This window comes from Copadichromis virginalis, linkage group LG2, assembly GCF_057382275.1.
Source record: "Copadichromis virginalis isolate Kocher_CV1m ecotype Utaka linkage group LG2, C_Virginalis_male_GT1.1, whole genome shotgun sequence".
Classification (NCBI taxonomy): domain Eukaryota; kingdom Metazoa; phylum Chordata; class Actinopteri; order Cichliformes; family Cichlidae; genus Copadichromis; species Copadichromis virginalis.
The window spans coordinates 29,457,267-29,484,643 of record NC_140619.1 but is presented as its reverse complement, the minus strand read 5'-3'; the positions used below and the strand labels follow the sequence as shown (position 1 = coordinate 29,484,643).

Genomic DNA, 27,377 nt, shown 5'->3' with positions numbered 1-27,377 from the left:
TTTATTCCTGTTTAAACGACAAAACAAACAGCGTTATTATTCTTATTCAGAGCCATTTATGGCAATCATTTTACACGACGCGGCTTTTTAACGACTGCAATTTCTGAAATGTTTTGATAAGTTGGTTTGCTGTTTTGATAACTTACAATTACATGTGTGCATGTGGCTGGAATTATACCAATCTCAAGGTCATACTCAATTTATATCCCGCGCTGAAATATTTCAAGCTCCACATTCACAGTAAATCTTGCTTTATCTGTTTTATGCATTGGTGCTTTCCCTTAACTCCATCTGGGCCAGGGCTTTCAATCATCAGTCAGCATAATAATGCAAACAAACAGGATGTTGCAATGCAGTAGAGACAGACAAGCGAACATGTTGTATAGCACTGTGAACAGGATGCATCTAATGGCAAAATATAAGGAAATGAAAGCAGAATTTGTGAAAGCAGGAATAAGAATGAGCTGCAAAGTAAATATGTGCATTAAAGAAGAGACTGAAATCTGATGTCACCAAAGCAAGGTGGTTTCTATTTTTAATCAGCCAAAAGCCATGTGTTGCCTGGTCCTCATGACATGCATAAAGAATATAAAAACAGCTGAATGTAAATTGCAAGATTGGAGGGAGTATATTTAGCTTCCTGTAGACTTGCTAATGTGACACACACACACACACACTCTGAAAAGTATGCAATGTATAATGTGTTTTTTATTTCAGTATTTCCTCCATATGCTATTTTCTGTTCTCAATTTTCTGCCTTACTGTTGCTTCATGTGATTTATTCTGTACACTGGTACACTATTTGTTATATAATATTACTATTATTTTCATTTATTTGGTGATGTGTGACCTAATATGTCCATACACATAATGTCAGTATGTCCATAATATTCTCTATATCTCCATAATTCACGTGTTTATGGAGTGAAGGTGGAAGCTGGATCTCTCTAAGCCCCAAATCATGCTTCATAATATAGCTACCCCCCCTGATTTACTCTCACTTGGCCTCCCTTCATTTACTTTGGTTGCAGCTGAGCGTGTTTGTCACAGGTAGTATAAAGTCAGTGATTCAGTGCGTATCTTGTCGCTTGCCTTGTTTTTGGAAGTGTAAGTTGGCCGACTTCTGCCAGAACCCCGCTGTTGTTCTGCCAATCTAATCCAGTGTCCATATGAAGTCACTGATGCAGTTTTGTTTAAGTCTTTTGCCTTAATCTGCATTGTTTTTCCCAGTTCTGCTTTAATTATCATTATTATTATTATTATTATCATCTCTCTGTATTTATCTTAGGTTGGTCAGGCATTTACTATGTAAGTGGAGCGTCTGATGTGCCACTCAGCTGTTTGGACTGGTCATAGTCTATGCCAGCTCTCCCTTCCAGAGCTGAACCACACCCTGCCACCAAACTAGATTATACCATTTCATTTGAAGTGAGGAGTGGAGCACTGAGTACCTATGTGCACTCCTGGGCTCTCATGAGTGTACTGGAGGCTGTTCTGTAGGTGGTTGTGGTGGAATTAAGGCACGATGGGTCCAAAGATCATAGTTTTGAGCCATCTTTATTTCATGTGGCTGCAGCTCTCAAGCTGCCAGCCGCAAATACACCACACCACAATACACACCAACCCCTGAGTCCCCGTGTTTATACCTCGGCGGGCGTGATTAAGGATGCCGTGCAGGTGCGTCCGCCCTCCCTGCACGGCACCGCAGACCACGCCCCACCACAGTGGTCTTCACCTAGTTTCCTCGTTTTTCTTTAAGATTAATTAAGGCTGATGGTTTTTACTCTTTTAATGTCCATGCCTTTTGATTTTCTGATTAGGTCTTTTTCGATTATAGTATCTATGAAGTAGGATTTTAATTCCTTACTTGTATTTGGAAATCTGCTTTGTGGCTTTTCTTCTCCAGCAGCTCTGTTCCCCACACATTTGATTTGACATCCTTGTCTCAATATAATAAATCTTTGTGTCTCTGTTAGTTTACAATATAACTGAGAGATTTTATTGTATGTTAATATTTTCTGGGGTGCAATTCCCTGGTGTTATTGCTGGCCTCCTTCCCTTTCATTCCCCCTCCCCACATAGTGCTTTCCAGTCTCAACGTATCAACCACGTGTTTTTACTGGTAGCAGGTGGCAATTATTAACTCTGATATTGAAAGTGAAGATAATAAGCAATAAGTTCCTCTTGCACCAGACTTTAACAGCAATTAAAGATAAATGATTAAGAACGGCTGCAGCACTCATAAGCACTTTCTGAAACATTAATTGAACATGTGTACCTATGTCTCAGCAAAAATAAGAAAGCAAGTAAAAAAATAATAAAGTAAAAGGTAAAGTCAGGCATCAAAATGAAAGAAATGAGGCCTGACTAATCACATCAATTTGTATCTTCATTGTTTCTCAGCAGCAGTGACTATGAGCTCTTCATAAACCAACATTTTTTTAAATGCCTGTTTGTTACTGTGTAATTAAAATAATTTTAGTCAGTATCTGACAATTGATTGTGCTGCCAAGTGAGATACATGGAAGGTCACATACTGTATGTCTATTGTATCTGAGCCAACACATTTCAGTAGATGAGACAGCAGTCAGTTAGCTAAACCCAGCCAAAAAAACAGTCTCTGGTTTATTGTTTTGTCTTTGGAGCAACAGCAGATACTTAACCCGCATAATGCAGCAATACTGAGCAAACAGCACTGAACCACAGCACTGTTTATTTTGTTAGTATTTATTTACCAAGGCAAGCTGGAAAGTTAAAGCTGTGCATCAGTCTCTTTGTCATAAAAATATATGACAATAATATTGTGTAGTATGCAACGCAAAACAGCAAAAACATAATATGTTAAAATATGTGCAGTTACTGATGATTTACAGTAATGTGTATATCAGCCTTAAAAAGTGCACCATGATGGAAGTTTAAACTGGAAATGAGGAGGATTTGTCCGATCACAAGGTGGCTCTGTCTTTCAGTCTGGCCCGTGCTGAAATAGAGCAGGTCTTTGTTGCTGTCCATCAATCTAAAAAGGGGATATGAGGCTGTTTCCAAACAATTTGAAGTCCATCATTTACTGTGAGAAAGATTAGTCACAAGTGGAAAAAACTCAAAACATTTTCCAATATTAAATACAATGAATGTCCCAGCACATTCGCCCCAAGTTAAGAGAAATTACAAAAAACACAAGAGCTACATCTCAGACTCTAAAGGCCTCAGTTAGGTTGTTAATTGAATTAAATTCAAAAAACATGGAACAATTTGTTTGAAAGCGTTGCTGAAAAAAAGCTTGTTCTCTCTAAAAAGGTAGCACAGCTTAGGCTTGCAAAGACACGTTTGGGCAAACGTTTGGAGCAAAGGGTTTTGGACAGAGTGGAGCTGTTTGGCTATAACGCACAGCACTGTGTTTGGAGAAAACCAAACATGGCACATCTGTACATGCCAACTGTCAAGCACGGTGGGGGTGGTGGTTGGTGGAGGTTATAAATTGTGTATTTTTTTGTAGCCACAGAACCTGAGAACCTTTGAGTCATTGAGTTGACCACAAGCCCTCCTGTTTACCAAAGCATTATATAGTCAGATATGAGGCCATCTGTCCAGCAGCTAAAGCTTGGCCCAAATCGAGTGAAGCAACAGGACAATGATCTCAAACACAACAGCAAATCTACAACAAAATGACTGAAAAATTAAAAAATCCAGGTGCAGCAAAGTCCACACCTCAACCTGACTGAAATGCTGTGGGACCTTAAGAGAGCTGTGCATAAACAAATGCCTACAAAAGCTCAATGAACTGAAGCAACAATGTCAAAAACAGTGGGCCAAAATTCCTCCACAACAATGTGAGGTTGATAAAGTCTGCTTCAAGTTATCGCTGCTAAAGGTGGTTCTACAAGCTATCAAATCATGGGATGTATTTGGCTTTTCCTACACCGCTTTTGCATTTTGGCCTAGTTTTTGATAAATAGATAATAACTAGAATAATATGGCACGTGTTGTGGGTCATCTCAGGTTATATTTACCTAATTTTAAGACCCGGTAAATTATTTTTTATTATTTTGTTATTTGTTACACAAAAGTAATAAATTAATTGTCTTGTTAATTAACAAGATTCAAGTATTCTGTTGGAGTAAAGCAGAGGTTGAGGTGGCGATAGACTGTGGCTGAAGATAGCAGCTAGTTACGGGTTTCTTATAAATGAGGACTAGACAGAGAGAGCCAGTTGGCTGAAGATGTGAAGAACACTGAAGCACAGTGAAAGAAAGGGTTTCACCAGATAATGCAAGAGTTGCAAGTGATGATTCTAAATGTTACAGCTCCAGCTGGAAAAATCTGGCTGAAAAAGGTTGAAAGAGCTGGCCAATATGATGAAGCTGGAGGTGATTAGATTATGACGATCAAGTGCATCGTTCAGGAATTCAATGGGGAACTGGCGAGCAGCCTCACCTCTGAAACCTCACAAGGGAACAAGCACACACTCTCACAGAAAGAGAGAAAGAGAAGAGGAGGGAGTAACGGGGGTAGGTGTGAGATGTTGGACTCCATTAGAAGCACGAGGGGTCAACGGGAAATAATTACACGTTCCTTTTGCAGCTTTTTTTCTAAAGCATTTTTTATGTCCTGTCATTATTATATAAAGCGGAGTAACTGTTTTGTTACAGGGCTACTTCATAATGGACTCTGATATAGCTATGACCTTTTCAACTAGACTTGTTTCAACAGAGTGTGTGAATGGGAGCTAATAGTGCTAGTGATAGCTCAGGCCACTCTTGTGCTCTTTCATGTCTACCTTTCTTGTCTGAGGAGCTTTTTTCTTCCCCATCTGAAAGCTCACTAGTTTGGTTTTGTGAAAGAAAATGGCATGTTTGAAAAATGATTGCAATATAATAGGGGTGGCTGTCAGCAAAAGAACAGAAATCTTGGCAACACAATATTATGTACAGAGTATCTTGCCAGTATGTGATAACAAAAGCATCAACAAGTGCCAAATGTTTTCAACAGACACTGTAAAATTACTACACTGGTTAGTTTGGAGATATTCTGATATATTCTCTTAGTTTCCGAATAGATTTATCATTTTTAAAAAGGCACTTTTGTATCATTGTAACCCCATGCAGTCTTCAGCTGTACAAAAAGGACTTTATTTCCTACCTTTATTTGGTGTTGTGGCCAGCAGTTATGGAAATCTTTGCCTGAGCTCATTTGTTTTTGTTGATAGCCTTCTAATCACATGCACATGCTCACAATCAAGCATAGCCAAACAAGGGAAAAAAATACAGACGCTCATGCAGCACAGCTCAAATGAGCCTTTAAAATGCTGAAAAGAGAGCATTGTATGTGCTTGTTTATCCTCTGTGTCTTAACCCTGGAGAACCCATGGGGTCAGAGCCGACCCCATGGGTTCTCCAGGGTTAAAGGAGAAAACATACAATTAAGAGCAATAAATAATTAGTTCAGCGAAACTTCTGTGTTCAGCGGGTGGTAAAGCTGACTTCCAAGAACAAGGTACGAAGATGATGATGAGGCTCATGTGCAACCCTCACACAGATTTATCACAAAAGTTTAGACATAATGAGTATTTTTTTTCATTATTAGTATTATAATTTTTTGCAAAGCGATGAAACGAGCATTTGCTCACTATATATAATATGTACAAGTAAAAGTCACAATCCTGCTTAAGTAATACAAATGTTCAAGTGTTAAAATCTGTTCAAACTATCCATGATGAAGAATTATGTACATGATGTTACCGGATCATAAGAATTGATTCATTAATGTTGCGCTCACTTTAATGTTGTAGCTGGAGATGATCCCCTTGGGGACCTTGCATAATTTATTATACATTTAGATTTTAAATTTTGCTAAATTTTAAGTAAGTAAAGTTTTAAAATCGAGTATAGAATTAGTACAATGTTTCTATTTAAATTATAAGTAGAGGTAGAAATAGCCTAAAATACTTAAATAAGATACAAGTGAAAAGAAAGCTGTACTTCAGCATGCTGGTTTTATCCATATTGTCATGCAGTGGTGCTGAACATTGTAAAATCACCAATAAACAATATTACTCTCAGAGGAGTAAATGTTGCCAATGATGCCATAGAGTCTTAATTCAATGTAATTAATTCAATCAGATGACCCCCTATGAGCAAACACTTTGCGACAGTTGGAAGGAAGAACACCGGTTGAGGGTGAGGAGAGGAAGATGTGACAGGTTTCTGAAAGCTGGCCAATTTACACAGCTGATTATCATAAAGACATAATTTCTTCAATACACACTGATTGCTTTTTCCATGGTTTCAAGCCTCTATGTGATGCTCTACATAAATAACTGTGCACTCATCTCAAACGTTTCTCTAAATCACAGACTATTTATAAAGATGGATATAGCCACCTGTGATGCCTCATGTTGATTTGCACTGGAGCAGGTTTGAAGCTGAGAGTTGCTGTTTATTGTTAGCATCATCCTTTTCTGAGAAGTTCAAAGAACTCCAAGATTAGAAGTCACAGAGTAAGAGATCAAATGCTGCAGTTGAGAATTAGGAAAACATTCTAGTCTCATTTAAAAATATTCTTTTAGTAAATATAATTCTTTCTTTAAAAAATATTTCCAAAGAAATGTAGTTTGCAAAGAATCTTTCAGATACCATCTAGGATGCAGCATGTGTGCTGGAAGACTTGATTACACAGATTTATCATACGAACAATGTGAAAAGCAGGAGCACACTCAATGTGATTCCTTTCTCAAGAAAATCACTTTGTGAAGAATCGTTCAGACACCATCTATGACATGATTAGAATGTATCACATAACTGTGAGTTAATATTCAGCTCATTTGTAGTTTTGCATCATTTAGGTTTCTCTTTTTATTTTTTTGCACTGTTGGAATCAGGAAGGTTGCGTCCTTAAGTTGTAAGTTTAATATTGTGCACACATATTATTGCCCTGCTAGCTACAAAATTTACTGTGGAGCTTCAAAAGTAGGAAAATCCTGCATTACTCTGCATTAATGTGCATTATTTTTACATTTAGAAAATTGTAATCATGTTCCACTTGAATAATGAAGTATTGAAAAGTAATGAAATTATTATTGACAGTTTAAGTGCTCTTTGACCGTAAATCGTGTGGCTTTCTACTAGCTTAAGTGCTGTTTTTCCAGCAGAATGTGAAGTGCTGTTATGTCATTCAGTGTCTGTTAGTGGCTCTGTAAGGAGACTCTTCATTCAAATGGACTGGAGGCGAGACCCATGTTTTTGAGTTCACAAAGTCAAGAGGATCTGCTTGCTACTCTCACTCACTTTCATCCAGACACAAAGAAAACTTTACAACTGTTACAGAAGCTGAAGGCATGTTTCGGTATGACAAGCTGAATAAAGATTAAAGGTTACGCGGTCTGTCATTTATTCCAGATACTCACACAGGGCTTTATCCTCACCAGCCACATGACTAGATACCAGCAGATACACCTGTTTAGCTGCTTTTTAGTGCAAATATATAATGAGCCAATCCAATGAAAACAATGCACATGCTCATGATGGCATGCTGAAGTTCAAACTGTGAGAATCAGAATGAGGAAGAAAAGTGATTTAAGGAGATATTTTCTTGGCACACTTAGCAATCTACTTTGTGCTCCTGAGCATGATTCGCATTTTTTATTTTTTTGCACTGAATTTGGGAAGGTCGCCTTCTTAATTTGTACATTTTGTGCTAATGGGTACAACGTTTGGATCTTCAAAACAAGGAAAATCCTCCATTAGTCTGCATTAATATGCCCAGTTTTTACAGTTAGAAAATAATAATCATATTCACTTATAATAACCAAGTATTAAGACAGTTTTAGGCAATTTTGAAGACAAAAAGGTCCGTCAAGGTACAAGGTTAGATACACCTAGTACAGCAAGGTGTACCTGACGAAGGCAATATACAAATGAATTGTCCATTCATGTGTACAGGTTTAAAATTCAGTTGAAGATATCTGTGAATGAACATATTGAGAACCGTTCTTTTGATTTATCAAAGTTGATCAAAGCTAATCAAGGCTTACAGATATCTGTCATTTTGAAAGCCTAGATGACATTACGGTATCTTTACATTAAAACCAGGACTGTAGTCTTCAGTATGAGTTGTCAGTTAGTTGGTCAATATGCTCTCACCCACACTGAGACAGTGTGAGACAATCTGGACAGTCACTGGTGTTACTTTCATAAGTAGAAAAGCGCTACACCTGTGGCCTTTTATTATTATTATTATTATTATTATTATTATTATTATTATTATTGGCAATGAGAAGAACCAATGCAAGAAGAAAAAGGTTTTTCTAAACACCTTGTATTTTGAGAACTTTGGACTTAACAGAAACTGATATGGTTTCTGAACATTTACTAAGACTAAGTTCGAAAGTAACTTTTTACAAAGTTTACTTTGAGTTTGGTCATTCAGTGCATATCACAGCTTAATAACCAATATGGCACACTGTCTAAAAACAGTAGGCTAATTGTGTTAGGATGACTTTTGTGTCTTGAGTGCACATAATTATTATTATAATTATTATTTTATGTTTGGTCTAATGATTGTTTTATAACAGCAGCTTCCGCGCCTAAAAACAATGTTACATCACTGAGGGGAACCACCTTAGTCAAATTCAGGTTGTGATGCTGGCTCCACTTAATTACAAATGAAGACAGGCTGTAGACAGGTCGCTGCTGCCTTTCTGTCTGCGATTTCCATGCAGATATGCAAACAGACAGATGGAGCGAGAGATGTGAGCTTTTCAGTCCAAGCATGTTGCTTTTTTGGGTCCCTCTCTCCCTGTTGTTGACAGGTTTTTGGCAGCTCTGGCTTTACAGGGAATTTCATTAATTTTGCCAAAAAAGAAAAACACAGATGTCACAGGAGAAAGTTTCCCACTATTTGCTTAGACGGAAATGATCGTCCATTGATGGAAATGATCTCAGATACTCATTTAACAGTTACTTTTTTTGCTCTCTTTTTTTTCAAATTTCAAAACATTTCACACACTTAGTGTGACGACTATAACAGTTCACTAAACTTGTGATCGTTGAGAATAAAAGCTGTCGTACCAGTGCATAATTATGAGGAAGTTAACATGTGCTGTACAAAGTTATTATTAAATAATTTTATTGCACCTTGTAATTCTTTATGTCAACTACAACCCATATTATTATTTAACAGCTTATTTACCATCTTTTGATGTTGGTATGACTAAGTTTTCAGTAATTCTGTTGTATTTGTATGATGAAGTCAGTTGGCTCATTTTGACCCCATGTAATTAAATTAGGAGACAGAGACACACTTGCCAGCCCAGAGATGAAATCTCCCCAGTGTGTCCTGGATCTGCCCCCGTTTACATTGTTAAAAACTTCTCAGCCTGGAGGTGCCCAGGAGGCATCCTGGTCAGATGCCCATACAGTCTCAACCTTTCCTTTCAACGTGGAGGAGTAGCGGCTTTATTTTGCACCCCTCTCGAATGGCTGAGCTCCTTACCCTAAGGGTGAACACACACGCGCACACACCATTCGGTGAAATCTAATTTTTGCTGCTCGCATTCATGATCTCATCCATTCAGTCATGGCATAGAGCTCCTGACCATAGGGAAGGATGAGAATGCAGAGCAACCGATAAATTGACACATTTACTTTCACGCTCAGCTCTCTCATCACCACAACATCTTTGCAGCATCCGTATCTCTGCAAAGGCTTCACCAATCTGCCGGTCAATTTCCTGCACCACTTTCCCCTCACTCATGAATAAACCTCAAGATATTTAAACTCCTCCACTTGGGGCAGCAACTTATTCCAGAATGGGTAATTTCCAGAAAACCATGGCCTCAGACATCTTGTAATTCTTCTCCCGACCACTTTACACTCAGCTGCAAACAGTGCAGGGCTGGAGATCATGGCTCAATGAGGCTGACAGAACCACATAATCTGTGAAAAACAAAGGCAAGGTCCTGTGACTATTAAACTCAACATCCTGCGCCCATCACCGTTGGGCTGCACCTAGAAATTCTGTCCATAAATATAACGTTCAGCATAAGTGACCAGCAACCATCTGAACAACTCTGACTTATTGATGGAAACTTTCACTATAGGTGTACATGAATCAGAACTAAAAACACACCACAGGGAGTTAGAGCACACAGTTTGCCTCATGCTATGCTCAGAGCATGGTGCCTATGACAGGAGGATCAAACAGTTGCTACCCTCCTGTCTGTGCTTAAGGAAGAAAGGTAACACCTTTTTCAAGTAGCTTTTCCAGCCGAGCATCAACAGATGGAGGTTTTCTCACTCCCAGGAGGGTCATTGCTGCTTGGAATGGACTTTGCAGCATCAGTTCTTCTTTTTATGTGTGGGATGACCAAAGCATCTATTTCAGGTACATCTGATGATGTTGCCAAGATTCAGATAACTTCCAGAGTAGGAAGATCCCCATCCAGATGATAAATGTACCGATGGTATCTGAGCTTTTCTTCTTTAAAATGACTGACAGAGTACTCCTACTTTTCATACTGTGAGATGCTTCAATTTAGTACCCATAGCAGACAATAACTGAATAAATCATTCAATTTAGGAAAACTGTCTGGGAGGCATTAGGGGATTTTCACTGGGGTCCTCCTGGCAGGGCTGGACTGGCAATCTGGCATACTGGGCATTTTCCCGGTGGGCCGACGCACTTTTGGGTCGATGGGGCAGCTTGAAGGGCCGCTGTGCGGACTTGCAAGTACTGACAGCAGCCCATTCATTCACTTTCATTACTGACACTGTATTGGCCAATCAAGTCTGTCTAACGGCCCCTCCCCTACCTCTGCTGTGCACTCACACAGCTTGAGTGGAAGAAGTGTGTATATATGTGTGTGTGTGTGTGTATATATATATATAGCCAACAGCATTTGTAATATGTAATTAAAACAATGTTCCTAAACTATCATTTTTAACCTTTTGTTTCACACTTAGCAGCTACTACATTGTGTATTTGGATTCCCTGATGTCACTCCAAGTGAAACAAGCTGCCAATTTTAATTGCTTGGTTTTAATTGGCTCTCTCAGGGGGTGTGGTGGAGGTTATCAACTTCACGAACATTGACTTCAAAATTTTAAGATCATGTAAGTTAATGAGTGTGAAAGATGAATTCAGTCAATGAGGTCCATAAATGTGGTGATAACTGATCACATTTTTGCATCAAACACAACTATTTGCTACTGCAACTGCTTGCTCACTGTTGAAACTTAATTAGAAACGTATAGTAATAAAAAACAAAAAATATTAAAATTATGTGTATTCATTGTAAAATATATATACTTAATAATTAGAGAGATTTATGTTGCACCCACAAACTCAGTTATTCTAAAAATGTTGCCAAGGTAATGCTCCTAAACAACACAACTGAGAGGCAATAAACAATGATCAAGATAAGGAAATGAGAACTGCAATAGAAAAACAACAATAGGCAAGATCATTACAATCCTTTAAACACACACACACACACACACACACACACACACACACACACACACACACACACACACACACACACTTACTTTTGTTTCCTGTTTCACTCCCACTCATTTCCCATGACAGAGGAAGTTTTCAATTTCAAGGGGGTGTGCATCCATGAAAGTGTGTATGTGTGTTCCTCTCTGTGTGCCCCAAGAAGCAGAATTGGGCATTACAACTCCATCTTTAGCTTTTCAGCATGTCTAATTTTTTTAAATGCTAACAGAAGATTATTGTTGTTTCACTCATTTATTTTAGTGATCCGGAGAGAGATGGTCAAGTTGTAAAGCCCTCCAAAAAAGACATCAGAGCATGTTGGTGTATGTAGGAATTACCATTGGAATTACAGTTTTTTACAGCCGCTAGGACACATTTCACAATACTTAGGTCACTTTTGCAAAACTCTTCACACAATTCTCCTAACTGACCTTCAGCTTGGCAAAGCAGTTCATTTCACATTCAAAATGCACTACAACTACCAAAACACTTTATTCAGGTCTCAAATAAACTCATTCTTCCAGAACACTAGCAAAGGTTGACAGCCGACAAACACACTTTGTCACCCACAAAACAATGACCTAAAAAACACTAACAACATGTAGCATTACACAGTGTTTTCTTGTGTAAAACAAGGACACATCTCTGTTTATAATTTCAATATATGTTACTGGAATGAATCAGACATCATGCAGAATTCGTTAATATTTGTTTATGTATTTTTATTTTTTTGCACTACAGTTTTTTACAGTCGCTAACAAGCGCCTACCCATACTTCAGATACTTTTTCTAAACTCTTAACACAGACCCACACCTACAAAACACAATTGGCCAAATGGATAATATCCTTCCCAAAAATACACTTTGTTAAATATATACTAACTCCTCATTTCAAAATTAGAACACATCTTTCTCTGCACACACTAACTGTACAAAAACACTATAAATCTGACTCAAAATGAAATTAGTCTGTCAAAGAATAACACTTGTTTTCACTTCACAAGGTACATGCAGTCAATCAAAGTACACCAGGTTTCAAAATACTGGCTATTATTGACATTACAAAAACTGCATAGACTTTTATGTTTCAGTGTCACAGGTATTTGCATGCGAAACATGCAATCCACCATATTGACACCAGAAATGTCTTGGTTGGTAACTGTATGTCCACATGTACAGTAATGTTCACATTCAAAAGCATTCCAGTAAAAAGCAAACAAGTTTTTGTTTCTTTACTGTTTACCACAGGAGGTACAGTAGAAACACGGTATGATAGGACAGAGAAAGTTTTACAGTATTGCTTACAGTGAACAAAATATCCATGAAACACACAAGAGCATTCTGAACAAAAAAACAACAGCAAAAAGCCAAGATAAAAAGGGGGGGAGGGGGAGGGGGGCTATAAAAAGGCAAAAGATTTGCATCTAATCTCTGCGATCTTCAGGGTTAGGCCACATGTTTTCATCAACATCACATCTGATGTTATCCAAGTCGATGCACCTGGGATAAAACCGCCTGGTATGTCGGATCCACCGACATATCATTGCAGAAGCAGAGGTTTTTATACTGTATCTAAGGTTTGGGATATTGTTTTTGCTATTGTGGGATGTTGTGTGTTAACATTCGTAGATACTACAAAAACAGTTCATGATTTTGCTGGGAGGTATAGCTTGTCTGTTAAGAAAATGTAAGCATTGTGGAAATGTGTTCACTGACTGCATATTGGGTGAACACGACATGAAATGTGTGACTGGTATGGCCACAACAGACCGATGCTGTGCTAATTGTGTTTAGAGTTTTGCAAATGTGACAACTGTTTGGACAAACGCTTGTTAGCGACTGTAAAAAACTCTAAGTGAGGCATTCATCTGTTCTCCACCAGCAAGGGAATCGGAATTAAATCACCTCCTGTTTAAAAATAAAGACAGTCATAAAAAAGGATATTAAGATAAGAAGGAGCGCAATGAACAGCATCACACTATTTCAGCACTATTTAAAGTGATAACTGGATGCCAGTGAGATCTGAAGATCTGAGCTTTTTCTCTCTAAGCTATATGTAGTTTTGAACCTTTTCATGAAAATTCATTGGTGTTCTGACGGTGGCGCCTACAAAACAACAACGAGAAAACAGTAATGATAACTGCTGAAAATGGCACCAAAGACAGCTAATAATCTGGCCCATAGAAGAAGAGCTGGAGGAGATTAGAAAATCTCTCCATGAAGGATGATCTCAGTAAAGTGACCAAACAACAAGATGTGTTGACTGCACTGATAGACGACATTAAACAGCTCAACAAGGCTGTTAAAGAGCTGGGAAAAAAGCAAAGTTTATAATATTTAGTCAGTCATAAGTCAAAATTATAATAAACAAAGTTGACACAGAAAGAGTGCGTGAAACTAAATTTTTGAGTGTGATAACTGACCGCGTAATAACAAAAATGCCAGAAACCATTTAAGACATATAAATAGGCTGGAATACTATGAACCAATCAACAGACTATTCGTTAAACTAAATGCCTGATAATTTTACAGTTTAGATCTTTTTAGCACTGCAGTGATAAAGTACAAATCACAAGATAATCTGTTTGAAACAAGAGACATAAAACATGAACTCGGAGGAAAAGGAAAGTTCAAAAAATCAAAGGTCAAAGTTCTGTATCTGTCAACATTTGTAATCGCTGCGATAAGGAACTGAGGTTGTGCACTTCATTATGCACATTTTTTTAAAATGTGGTGATAGGTGTGATCATCACTGTTATAAAAAATTAGGTTTTTGTTTAATATTTGTTCTTAAATTTTTTTTCTTTGGTCTTTGTTTTGGTGAAATGTGGTTTAATAAAAAAATTGTTGGGTGGGTGTAATTAGCTACACCTTTTTCACTGAATAACACCTATTTGATACAATCCTTTCCGGTTAACATTTACTTTATGGACATTTCCTATGTGTTTTATGAATTAAAGATAAGCTGATTCCGAGAAATGAATCTGTAAAAACAAAACTTACCTTCTGTCATTTTCTAGATTTACTTTGTATTTGTTTGCAGGTTTTCAGGTTGCGAAACTTCAGCTTACATAATTTAGTGTTGAAACAAGCAGGGATGGAGCTTTGCATCACAGCATCTCGCATATTACTGTGTACCTAATCGTACCATCATGTCTCAGACTGTGGTTCGCACACATCTTGCGCAGCATCTCAGCTGAAGAATAAGCTGAGGTTTATTGGGCTGTCAGCGCTGAGCTTGCAGAGGACCGCTGATAGAGACATGAGATATTTGAAATCGTACAATACAAGGGCTAGAAGTGCACTGCTGGGAGAGAGAAACACTTTAAGAAAGCAGGATATAGAGGTGGATGGTCGGAGATTTAATGACACGCACCCTGTGAAGTGCAGTTTTTCCCTTAAAATGAGATTTCTTTCAGAAGTAAGAACCCTGATTGCAATGGGGATTTATTTATTGTGTGTTTTATTGGGTTTTCATTCATTACATCAGAGGTTTTGTAAAGCAAGTCGTTCCTTTTTTTTATCGCATACGAAAAATCGAGACTGCTTCAGAATGCAGTAAGTTTTCTTTTATCACCGGAATTTCCAAACATACGAGTGTGATTTGGTCCGTGTTTAAATCTCATTCATATGAAAACAGCTGCTGTAGCACATAAAAAGTAAATCTACATCACATTCAGTTTATTATTTTGAAAATGTAGTGGCTACAGACAAGGCCTTTTCACATAATTTTAGGAAGTACAGTAACTTTCTGATTTTTTTACATTTTTAAGTTCCCCTCTTCCTTACTTCATGCAATATGCCGTATTGCTCAATGTGTTTACTAATTACTAATCATGTAATCTGCAATCAGTCCATCGTGAGAAGAACAAGTAGATCTGGGAAGACAGCAGATTTCTTTATGACGTTAAGGATTCTCACCTCTTGTTATTGATGATGAAGGAGAGGCAGTGTACAAGTAAAAGAACAAAAGTAGTGAAGGTTTGTAGAGCAGGATCAACAAGCGAGGACTCTGTTTTAACCTTACACGAACAAAGGGGGGCCTTTGTTCTTGTAACCCCACCCCCGCACAAATACATCATCCAACCACACACACCTATATTTTGTTTTCAAACTCCATTGCGGTTTATGTCACACCTCAAACATTTAGTAAACAAACATTTAGTTAAGCAAATACAAGTAAACTGCAATAAATTACAGGTAGTAATAAAATACACTACATTTGGGCATTTTGTCCACACGTATACGCCGTTTCGAATCACTGAAAACCGAGATTTTTTAAAACTCCTTTTTTCGCGTTTATGTGTGGATGAGGAATACAGAGTTCATCACGCAACTTTGGGAACCTCTGGCCTAAGACAAGATCAGGAACAGCAGCTGTTCTGTTTTCCATCTGGTTTAGAAACTGAAAAATCAAAGAAACAAAAGCAGTACAATGTATACATAATCATAGGGTTGCATTCTATCTATGACATACCGTAAATGTAATATATCAGTAGTTATTTAATTTCAAGAACAAGCAAATAAAGCCTGCATATGCAATACATACGTTTAGAAAGGATGTTCTTTAATAACTCATCTGCCTGCTACTAGGTGTCTGCCTGCTAGTCTTTTCCTTATGTCACTTCCACATCATTGCTCTAGACTTGCCTTCTCTGACCCAATCAGCCTCTATTTTGTGTGCTTTAAATTTCAAAGCTCCCTTTTCCCTGTCTCCTCCAAATCTCCTCCTCACCATGGTCACCCAGAGCTCCATCCAAACTTCATTCTTGATCTTTATCACCACCCGGGTTTGTCCTAAATCCTTTCACCACTGGGATTTTCATTCTGCTCTGATCAGTCAATGGAGTCTTATCGCCAAACAGCTTCATTGAGGGGTATCAAATGTAAGGCCCGGGGGCCAGAATCGCCCCAGCAAAGACTCCAATCTGGTCCATTGGATTACTTTGTAAAATGTGAAGGAAATAAAAATCTTGTCTGGCTCTTTGACTGTATTTTAAGTTTTACAGCTTTTCCTACTGACAAAGACCTTCCCCATGGCTAGCCATACTACATTAACATAATTAAGATATAGTTAAACATTAAATGACAGAAAGGTTCCTGTTTCACTATCTAACATAGAATTGTATGTTTTTTATTTTTTATTTTTTAGAGGACCCACAGTAAACACATATTTCATACACTTTGGGTCTCACACAGTCGTGCTGACAGATTTCTTTCATTTACCCCAGCAGCATTTCTTTATCATGTTCTAAAACAAGGAAAGCTAAATTGCACAACACATTTTTAAGAAATAAATTACAAAAAACTGCTGGATGTAGCAAATTTACACATTAAAACTCATATATACAAATTAATAATAAGTTAATTTTAAGGTTAGATAAAACTTCTTCGGTTCAACAGTGCATTTTAAAAAAAAATAAAATCCATTCATTTGCATAGGAAACATTACTGTACAACAATTTTTCAGGTATGCGGCTGACTGGAAAATTAAATTATCTCCTTTCACTCTCAGTGTCATAGAGAACTAAAGGAGATTATATCCCTTAAGCAAAAACCGCAGCACACACTTAGCACCTGACTCCCAAACTGTCTCTGAATATGACACAGGTATACACACCGACACAAACACACGATGATATCCTGCTTGTTTCCCTGTTCATGTTCACAAATCGGTTTTCCCAGAAGAAGAAGTGTTTCAGCACACCTGCGTTTGTGCGACGTGCACTGCGGCCTCCACTTTAGTGTAATGAGATCATTTTGACCTTTTCAGCTTTGTGGGTTAGGGACCAAGCTTTCACAACCAGGTCTCCAGTCTTAAAGATTACGACAATGTGAATCTCTATAATAGTTATAGTGGATAACATGAATTTCAAATATAACTGCAATACCAAATAAAATGGAATTTTTAACATGTAAATAAAGAAACAAATCCTAATCTCAGGTTTTTTATTTTGTTCACCATAGATTATCTAAAAAAAACATCACATTTTGAAAAAGAAATGTCATTATTTTATGGAAAATTTTGAATTTCGTGCCAGTAACATGTCTCAAAAAATAGGGATGGGGTACAACGAAGGATCATGCATGAATGACCTACCTCGTAAGAGGTTGTGTGTTTGTTGGGTTGTGTGTGCTTGTTTAAAATATTGTAGTGAGCTATGACTCACTCTTGATGGCCCTGAGCAAAACAGCTCCCTTTAACTTCAGAGGAAACCAAGAGCAATAATTTATATTTTTCCCATGACACACACTGTACACATATCCACCCGTGCCCCTCTGAACTGTATGAACTTCGCACACAGACACCAGACAGTAGCTGCAGTCGTATTATCATGTCCATGTGGGAGCGCTCTCAGTAAGAGAAGGTCTGTGCCCTGATGTAAGCTCCTCTCTGCTCCAGTCTGCTGAACCTGCTGCTTTGTGGCTCTGTTCATTTCCACTGCGACGGCCAACAAGCAGAGCAAAGCTGATTTACAGGCTCTACTGTCAATGCAGAGACCGACATGTTTATGAATTCATTGAAATACAGTTTTTAATGTACTTGGTTTATTTTTCAGATTTGATGAGCTGAAGAGCTTCTTATAAACTACATCTATGATCTTAATGGTCTTTTCTTAGTAATGCTGAATATAATGGCTAATAATTCTTTGTTCAGATGAAATGTTATGACAGACTGAGTGTGATAAATAATATATTTTGTTTGTTTGTTTGTCTGTACAACTGGACCTTGATGACTCCTAACATTGGAAACACTGAAAATTTGTCATGACAAATAAAAAGGAATAAATATAATTCCATGTACATCCAAATTGTGTGGTAGGTGTCTGTATGTAAACAGAAAAGATTGGACTTTTTCTGACTGAAAACATGCAATTTTGTGTCTTTTCCTCTTAATGCTGTGAGACTGTTTTAGCTATTTACCACCTGAGGAGGGTGCCAAAGTGCTTCACAGAATCAATTAAGTGCAATTACAGATACAAATACAAATATAGTGACATGTGGGAAACATAACTATCCAATATACACCAGGCACAGTAAGCACACAATAGGCACACAGTAGGCACAAGCCAAAGGCTGAAGGTTAAATCATTATAAATTATAATCAGAGCAAAATGAAAAAATACAGTACCATCACACATGCGGGCTCTAGGAAGCCGGAAAGGCTAGGCTAAAGAAATAGGTTTTTAATTGAGATTTAAAAGATTGAATTGAATCAGACAGAATTGGGTAATATTATTCCAGAGGTAGGGTACAACAGAGGTCACCTCTGGTCTTAAGCCGAGATCTCGGTCACACCAGGAACATTTGGCCTGCTGATCTAACCTACCAGTCCCAGTTAAGACACACGCAGCAGCATTTTGAATGAGCTGCCATTTGTGAATAAGGGCAGAATGTAGACCAATATGAAGGGAATTACAGTAATGTAATCTGGAAGTAACAAAGGCATGAATAAGTTTTCAAGGTCTTTACGTGGTATGTAGGGCTTGGCCTTGGAGATAAGACATAATTGATAGAAACTGGATTTAACTACAGAGGAAACATGTTTGTCCAGCTTAAAGGGACTGTCCAAGACAACACCCAGGTTCCTCGCAGTATCAGAAAGAGAGTCAGCAAAGGGCCCAAATATACTAGTTAGTTCAGGCTGACGAATGGGACTATTAAAGATTACAGTTTCCGTCTTGTTATCATTCAGAATGAGGGAATTGCTCAGCAGCCAGTTTTTAACTTCATTCATACAATCGAAGAGGTGTTGCAACGATGGTGTGACAGCCTCAGCCAGTTCAAAATAGATTTGAATGTCATCTGCATAAAAATGAAAAGAAATATTGTATTTTTAAAAGATTTGGCCCAAGGGTAACAAGTATAAAGAGAACAGCATAGGACCCAGTACAGACCCCTGGGGGACACCAGAGGTAACAGGGGCAATGGAGGAGGAGTAGGTACCAATCGTAACAAAAAAGGACCTTTCATTGTGTTCAAAATGTCATTGAACACAATGAAAGTGATAATATTAAAAGCTTAAAAAAACTAACAATAAGACAGTATGTTTAGCAGTACGTTAATAAAGTCTAAACATTTAAGTAATTTGGAAGAAATAGTTGAATTTCACTAGTATTTACATCTATTAAATATGCCAACCCACTTACAGTTTTTTCTGAATGCTTAAACCCTAACTGTGATTCCTGTAGCACAATCTCTAAAACTATTCAGACTTATAGCAAAACCACTCACTGAGTTTGCAAAACTAAAAGCACAAAAACTGCTTTGCACTCAGTTTGCAATTTTGTAACACACACTTTGCAAAACTGTAGGCACAATTCACTGCACAACACTCAATTACCAAATTTCCAACACACTCCTAGCAAAAGTATACACATGTATGGCTATCATTACAGTTTTTCTCAAATGTTAAAACACAAAAGCCAATCCTGTAACCCAAATGACCAGTAGTCTAAACACATTTACTAAATGTAGCCACCATATTCCAGTACCATAAACACATGTCACATGAAGACACAATTTACAAAACACAACCCTCTGTACTCATAAATCTAAACACATTTTTCCTTGCCAAAACACATGTTGCAAAACAACTCTGCTCATATTCTCAAATGAAAGCCCATGTGATGCAAAATGCTTGCCACAGTCACCAATCTGTGAACACAGGGAACACACCTGGCGTCAGTCACTACACACAACGACTCAAAATTGAAGACACCTGTTGCTAATGATGTGACCCCACCTATGAAAGCATAGTTTGGTGAAGATGCCAAACAATCACAATGGATGAAGGCATTCGAGCGTGCGGAAGGAGAAGAGCTGCAGGCCAAAGAGGAAGAGGGGTTGAGATCAGAGGAGGAAGAGGTGAAGGCCTAAGAAGAAGAGGAGTTCGGAGTAGAGGAGGAAGACAAGGAGGCCAACAAGAGAGAGGAGAAGGTCCAGGTGGGAGAAGAAGACAGCCTCGCACCATCATAACAGATGATATGCGAGCAACAGTAATTGACCATGTCATTGTCCATGGCATGACAATGGCTGAAGCGGGACGAAGAGTACATCCAAACCTGAGTAGGTCCACCGTGGCCACCATTATCAAGGCATTTAGACAACACAACAGGTATAGTACGCTATTGCTTTCTTTGTCACACTACAGTTTTACAGGCCTGTGAAAGTGGTCTGTTACCTTACATGTAGTTTTACATATAAATCAGTCAATTGACAACACATGTTTCCTTCTTTAGAGCTGAAAGAATGCCACATAGAGGTGGGAGGGTTGCCATATTCACAGCGGCACAAGAAACCCTCATTGCAGATATGGTCCGTGAGAACAACTGCATTAGACTCTGAGAGATCAGAGACAAAGTCATTGCAGATAATGTAAACTTTGAGAACATTGATGCTGTCAGCGTGTCCACAATAGACCGAGTTCTCCGGCGCCAACAGATGAGGATGAAACAGGTCTACAGGGTTCCCTTTGAGCGCAACTCTGCGCGACACATAGGACAACGTTACGAGTATGTGCAAGTACGTATACATCCATGTCCACAGTACAGTTAGTGGACATACTGTGTTGCTTAGTGGCCTACATTACTTCTGGACAATACTGTGCTACCTGATTGACCGTTCTGAACACCTGTACGCTTTTCCATGTTCACAGAGGATAATGCAGTTGGACGCGATGGCCAGACCCCATGAGTACCTCTTCCTGGATGAGGCTGGCTTCAACCTCCAGAAACGAAGGCGAAGGGGCCGTAACATCATTGGCCAGAGAGCCATCACTGAGGTTCCTGGCCAACGAGGGGGTAATATTACTCTTTGTGCAGCTATGGGTACGGAGGGGCTTGTCCACCGGCATGCTGTCCTTGGGTCTTACAACACCCAACGTCTCCTCACCTTCCTAGAGGAGCTAAAAGACATCCTCCTGGACCGTCAACAACACCATCCTAGGCTAGCACATCACATGTATGTGATCATTTGGGACAACATCCGCTTCCACAAGACACACCAAATGAGAGTGGTTCACCACCAACAGTGACCACTTTTTAAACGTCTGTCTGCCACCCTACTCCCCTTTCCTGAACCCTATAGAGGAGTTCTTCTCATCATGGAGATGGAAGGTGTATGACAGACAGCCATACACAGGAGAGAACCTCGTACGGGCAATGGAGCTGGCCTGTGCTGACATCCCAGTGGAGGCCTTCCAGGGATGGATTCGCCATTCCAGGGCATTTTTCCTGCGGTGCCTAGCAAGGGACAATATAGCCTGTGATGTGGATGAGGTGATGTGGCCCAATGCAGCTCGGCGACATGATGCCGCACAGTGACTGTGTGTAATACTGTAAAATGACCGTGTAGACAATAAAAAAGACTTCACACCCTGATCATGTTTCCGAGAGTACTGTTGTGTGCGATAGATTCTGTTTTTGCATTGAGTTGTGTTACAGTAGTGTACGTACATGCAGGGTGTTTTTATAGATTTATAGTCTTCATGTGAAACTCACAAATCTAAATGCCTAATCCTCTGCAGGGTTCTATGACGATCCGTTACTGTACAGTTTATGAAAATATGCATTGGCAGTTATGAACCAAAGAACCTTCTCACAAATTGAGCATTGTGTTTTCAATTGTTTTGCTGTAGTGTGTAATGCTGTGTATAGTGTTTACAGTTTTGACAGCTTCGAGCTGCTCTCTTGGTGTGGGAGTTTGAGTTTTGCAGTGGGAAGGTGTGGTTGTGTTTATGTAGCTTTAGAGAAGGGTGTTGTGTTTGGACATTGGGGGACCTGGTGGTAACGTTTGTGACATGTGTTTTAGCATTTGAGAAAAACTGTAACACTAATTTGCCAACTGTCTGGCACACTTTCACATGTGAAAACTTTTTTAGATAATTCGTTCACTTTGCAATCTGCCTAAGCACTATAATACAGGTAAGCTGTGTGTGCGGAGTACAATGGAGGGAGCAGAAAGAGTGAGAAGTAGAGGAGGCCGAGGAAGAGGACGTGGAGGTGAAGAAGTAGGATGAAGAGGACGACAAGGACAAGGAGGAGCAAGAGGAAGATGAGGAGGGGGGAGAGGAAGATGAGGAGGGGGGAGAGGAAGGGTAGGAAGAGTAAGAAATAGAATTGCTGATGACATCAGAGCTACAATAGTGGACCATGTAATCAACCGTGGAATGACCCTGAGGGTAGCTGGCCAACAGGTCCAGCCTAACTCGAGCCGCTACACTGTAGCAAGTACCATAAGGACATCTTGAAATGAGAATTGGTTACAGTTTTTGCCCGTTGCTTGAACACCGTGAACCCATGCCTAGACTAAAGTAACACAAGTTGAAGCTTTTGTTACCATACCTCAAACACATGTACCCCTACCTTAAACAAAAGCGCTGCTTTGCACCCCAGTTCCAATTATGCAACACACCTACTCCTTTATGCAACACACATGGTCCTGCATGCTACACTCCATTTCATACATAAGACACTTCGCTCACAAAATGAAATTTCAGGGTGCCATTCGGAAAACACACGTATCCAAAATACAAAACACATCGGGTAATTGCAACCACTCAAATACACACCTGAAGGCACTTACTTGCAAAACCAAACACCAATTAGCCAACTACAAAAAGCCCTCAGCGTAGCCATTTCAAGAACTTTGCAAGCATGGATGGAGGGAGAGCAAGAGGAAGAGGAAGAGGTAGAGGAGGAGGAGGAGGAGGAGGAGGAAGAGGAGGAGGCCGAAGAGGCCATGCACGGACCCATATTTCTGATGAAATAAGAGCAACTTTGGTGGACCATGTCATCAACCATGGCCTGACTATGAGGGAAGCTGGGCAGAGAGTCCACCCACATCTAAGCCGCTTCACAGTGCAATCTGTAATATGAACATTCCGACTAGAAAACAGGTCTGTCTTCACCTCCATACCTTCTGCTCTACTCAGATGGTTTTATAGCACTGTTCTACAGTATATCACATTACCATATCAAGTGTACGGGGTGCTAATGCTCCTTTTTCAGCCAAAGTGGCTGATTCCTTATATTGAAGTACAGTGCTGTACAGTGGATGACACAGTACATACAGTAAAGTACTGTAAGAAAAATAAGCAAACCGATGACAATATGTGGTTGTATTCCTCCAGAATGACCCGAAGACCTTCTGGGGGTGGACGCCAACGCCTGTTCACACAACAGCAGGAACTTGCCGTTGTGGACCTAGTGAGGGCAGACAATGCCATCCGTCTCCACCAGCTACGACGGAAAATACTTGCAGACAGGCGAGTGTTCAGCAACATAGACCATGTGAGCATCACCACCATCAGACGCATCTTGGGTAAACACAGCATCACCATGAAGCAGCTCTACAGAGTCCCATTCGAGAGGAACAGTGACAGGGTCAAAGGACTTCGAGCTGAATATGTACGGGTACGTGTAACTGTCCCTTACATTTACAATAGAGTATTGGTGAAGTCCAGTAGCAGCTGAATATGTACCATATCAGTACCACATTGATCTATTCTGAGAGCTACACAGGTACCTGTGTGATGGGGTGAGGGTGCTGTATGTGTAGCACTGTAGTACAGTGATATGTTCCCCTTTTTTTCAGAGAATCTTGGCCATGGATGGAGCTGCACAGCCTCATGAATACATTTTCATTGATGAAGCTGGATTCGACCTGAGCAAAACAAGACGACGGGGTCGTAATGTAATTGGCCAAAGGGCAATTGTGCACGTCCCAGGGCAGCGCGGGGGAAACATCACATTATGTGCCGCCATATGCCTTCGAGGGCTTCTGCACCATCATGCAATACTAGGTCCATACAATAGCCAACACATACTCACATTTCTAGATGCTCTCCATGATAGTTGTACAGAACAGACCAGATCAGCCCAGGTTTGTGGTGATATGGGATAATGTCAGTTTCCATCGGGCTGCTCTGGTCCAGGCCTGGTTCTCCAACCACAATCAATTTGAAGTGGTATACTTGCCCCCTTACTCACCATTTTTGAACCCTATAGAGGAATTTTTTTTCGGCTTGGAGATGGCGAGTATATGACCGCCAACCACATGCCCGCATGCCTCTTCTGCAGGCAATGGAACAGGCCTGCGGCGACATTCAGGTGACAGCAATCCATGGATGGTTTCGACATGCAAGAGGATATTTTCCCCGGTGCCTAGCGGGAGAGGACATTGCTTGCGATGTTGATGAGGTCCTGTGGCCAGACCCCAACAGACGGCGGGATCCATGAGCCCACTTATGCACAATTGTCATGGTTTTTTGTGTTTACAGTATAGTGTTTTTTCTATTGCAGTATTATTGTGTTGTTGTTGTTGTTGTTTTTTTTTTTGCTTTATCTGAATTCATGGTACTGCAATGTACAATATTGAGTAGGTCTATTTGCTTTTTTGGTTGTTTGAAAATGTGTCTCCTGTAAATGTGCCTTCTGAATAAACAATGGAAATCAAAGACTGCAGTGTTTTATATAAAGAAGACTAGTGTGTTCCCCCTGCTCTGTAAGTGTTTGCATATGATGCAAGTATGTGTCATTTTGTCAACAGAGTTACATTTTGACAAAGGAATGTCAGGTTTTGACAGCAGAGTTTAGGTTTTGGGAGTAGAGTTTCAATTTGGTGCAGATGTGAATGGTATATTTCCCAGTGTTGTGTCATGTGTACTTGTGTGTACAGTTTTGGCACAGAGAGCGGAGTTTTGCAAAATGTGTTAAAGCAGTGGGCAAAAACTGTAATACAGTCACTTCGCACAAAGATTTTTAGCACTGCCATATGCCAATGAGAAACACACCAATACCATTGATGTAAAAATACTGAAATTGTACTTTACAGAATTGCTAGATGACCAGATGCTGGGGGCAGAGGAAGCATGTTCACTGCAGACCAAGTAACCCATATAGTCATTATGGCGATTGCAAATAATCCTATACTTGGAAATAAACACTTGTGTTTGTTTTGATGTGTTTGAATAAACACCAGTACTTGAAGTTTGGATCCCTCTATGCTTATGGATCTATGACAGAAGTATGAGCTCAAACTGACATAGCCTACCTTGTGCACAGAGAAAGCAAAAGCCAGATGTGTTTTGTATTCATACCATCAGTGTGCAGTTGGCGCATTGTGTGCTTAGTAGATGATGGCTTGTGTGTACTGTTTGATACGGAAACACCACTTTTACGAAGGTGTGAAGAGTTAATCTAGCTGTGTTCGCTTTTGCAAGAGAACTACAATGTTTTGATTATTGGGTGACAGGTTTTCTTATTTGTGTGAAGAGTTTTGCAAAATTAGCCAATAGTTACAAAAAATGTGCTTAAGCATTCAGAAAAAACTGTAAATTGCATTAGGGTGTGGAGTTATGTTAGAAAACACTTAATGGATTGCTGCTTGTGTGTCCAGGTGTTTCTGGTGTGTTTACATTTCTCCAGCTGAGATAATTTTGGCTTTAATTATTGTCCCTGATAGCTTAGTTACATCAGTCAAAATTGCACTTTTTTGTGATAGCGATATGTTACAATCACTGTTTGTTGTGTTGGGAGACAAAATGTGTTGTTCTAGTAACAGGGGTCTCAGCATGAAAACAACAATTACAACCTTACTATAGTAAGGTAAGAGAGCTAAAGCTTACATCAGGGAGTAAGTACACGTTAAGTTGGAAAGAATGAGAAAAAAACAGCCGGCCTAGCCAACATCATCTATTGGCTCGAAATTTGGAACACTTACTTCCTTATATAGTATTGAACAGAATAATTAATTCACAGGAATATTTGGAGGCAGTGAGAATTCCTGTCCGAGAGCCAGTTTAGGGTCCTGTAACTCAGCGCACAAGAGACCAAAGACAAGACTTTTGATATCCAGAGAGCAGAACGATGTCCGCACTGAAAAAGTTCCTGTCATGTTATGTTTTACTCCATTTAACACTCCCCTTAACTGTGACTAGACTGCACGTACACTTTATGAAAACCAGACTTCATTATGCAGCACAGAGACGGAGCAGGTTGTGTGTTTTAGATTAAAGTGCTCTCTCACAGTAAAAACATGCTTGAAGACAGATGCGCTGCAGATGTTTAGCTGCTCTTGAACTTTGGAGTTCCGATAACGCGCGCTGCCACTGAAAGCTTCCTGCTAATTGAACGCAGATGTTTCAGTGCAACGACGGTTGTGTGTTTTTGAATGAGGTGGTACGAGAGGATAGAGAGGTGGAAATTACAGGGAAATACAGAAGTTTGGGCAAATTTAATACCCAAGAAAAAGAAAAGGTCTCTTTTTTTAGAAGTCAAATAAGATTATGTTCTTTTAATTCTTCATTTTTTTTAAATTCATTTTTTATTTAAATTCAATTTAAAATATAAAATTAAATACTAAAAAAAAGTGAATGGATTTGCATTCTTTGACATGGATCATGGCCACACTGTGAGTTGGTATTTGTGTGTCTATTCCTGCTGTTGAGGCCCATACACTTGTTTATTTTCATAGCTAGCAATTAGGAAGAAACGCTAGCATTCACTTGATGTAATAAGCTTGACCTTTTGGTCAATATGTGGACTACTTTTAGCTCTGGTCCTCTGTCAACCAATTCCCATGGGAATTATGTGACGTTTTATTCGTTAAATGCTCATCAGCTAATTGCCAATTTGGCTTGCAGGGTGGTGCTGGTTAGGTTATCAGGAGCGGTGGTTGCTCTGAAGCAAGATGGTTGTTACAATTAGGCAAACGGTGTGAGGGGGGGTGGGGTTTTATCTTTGAAAGTCTCCTTCTACATCAGAGTAGACTAGAGTGTAAGTTTCTCCATTGTTTATTTACAGATGCTAATTTTGTCTCTTTTAAAAGAAAAGCTCTTCCCGAGTAACCTTCGTTCAGCACTCAATCTGTGTGTTTGC

At 39.3% G+C, this 27,377-nt stretch overlaps 1 protein-coding gene and 1 pseudogene across 2 annotated transcripts; both read left to right on the top strand.

Moving 5' to 3' along the window:
- Positions 1-20,859: 20,859 nt before the first annotated feature.
- On the top strand, positions 20,860-21,744 carry LOC146717556 (uncharacterized; annotated as a pseudogene). Its single transcript, XR_014922066.1, has 2 exons — positions 20,860-21,021; positions 21,155-21,744. The product of XR_014922066.1 is annotated as an uncharacterized LOC146717556 (transcript).
- Positions 21,745-23,567: 1,823 nt separating this feature from the next.
- LOC146717555 (uncharacterized) lies at positions 23,568-24,813 on the top strand. The gene is made up of 2 exons (XM_085466079.1): positions 23,568-23,912; positions 24,094-24,813. The coding sequence occupies exons 1-2, from the start codon at positions 23,610-23,612 to the stop codon at positions 24,400-24,402; spliced, it is 612 nt and encodes a 203-aa protein (XP_085322205.1). The 5' UTR covers positions 23,568-23,609; the 3' UTR covers positions 24,403-24,813.
- The last annotated feature ends 2,564 nt before the right edge of the window (positions 24,814-27,377 follow it).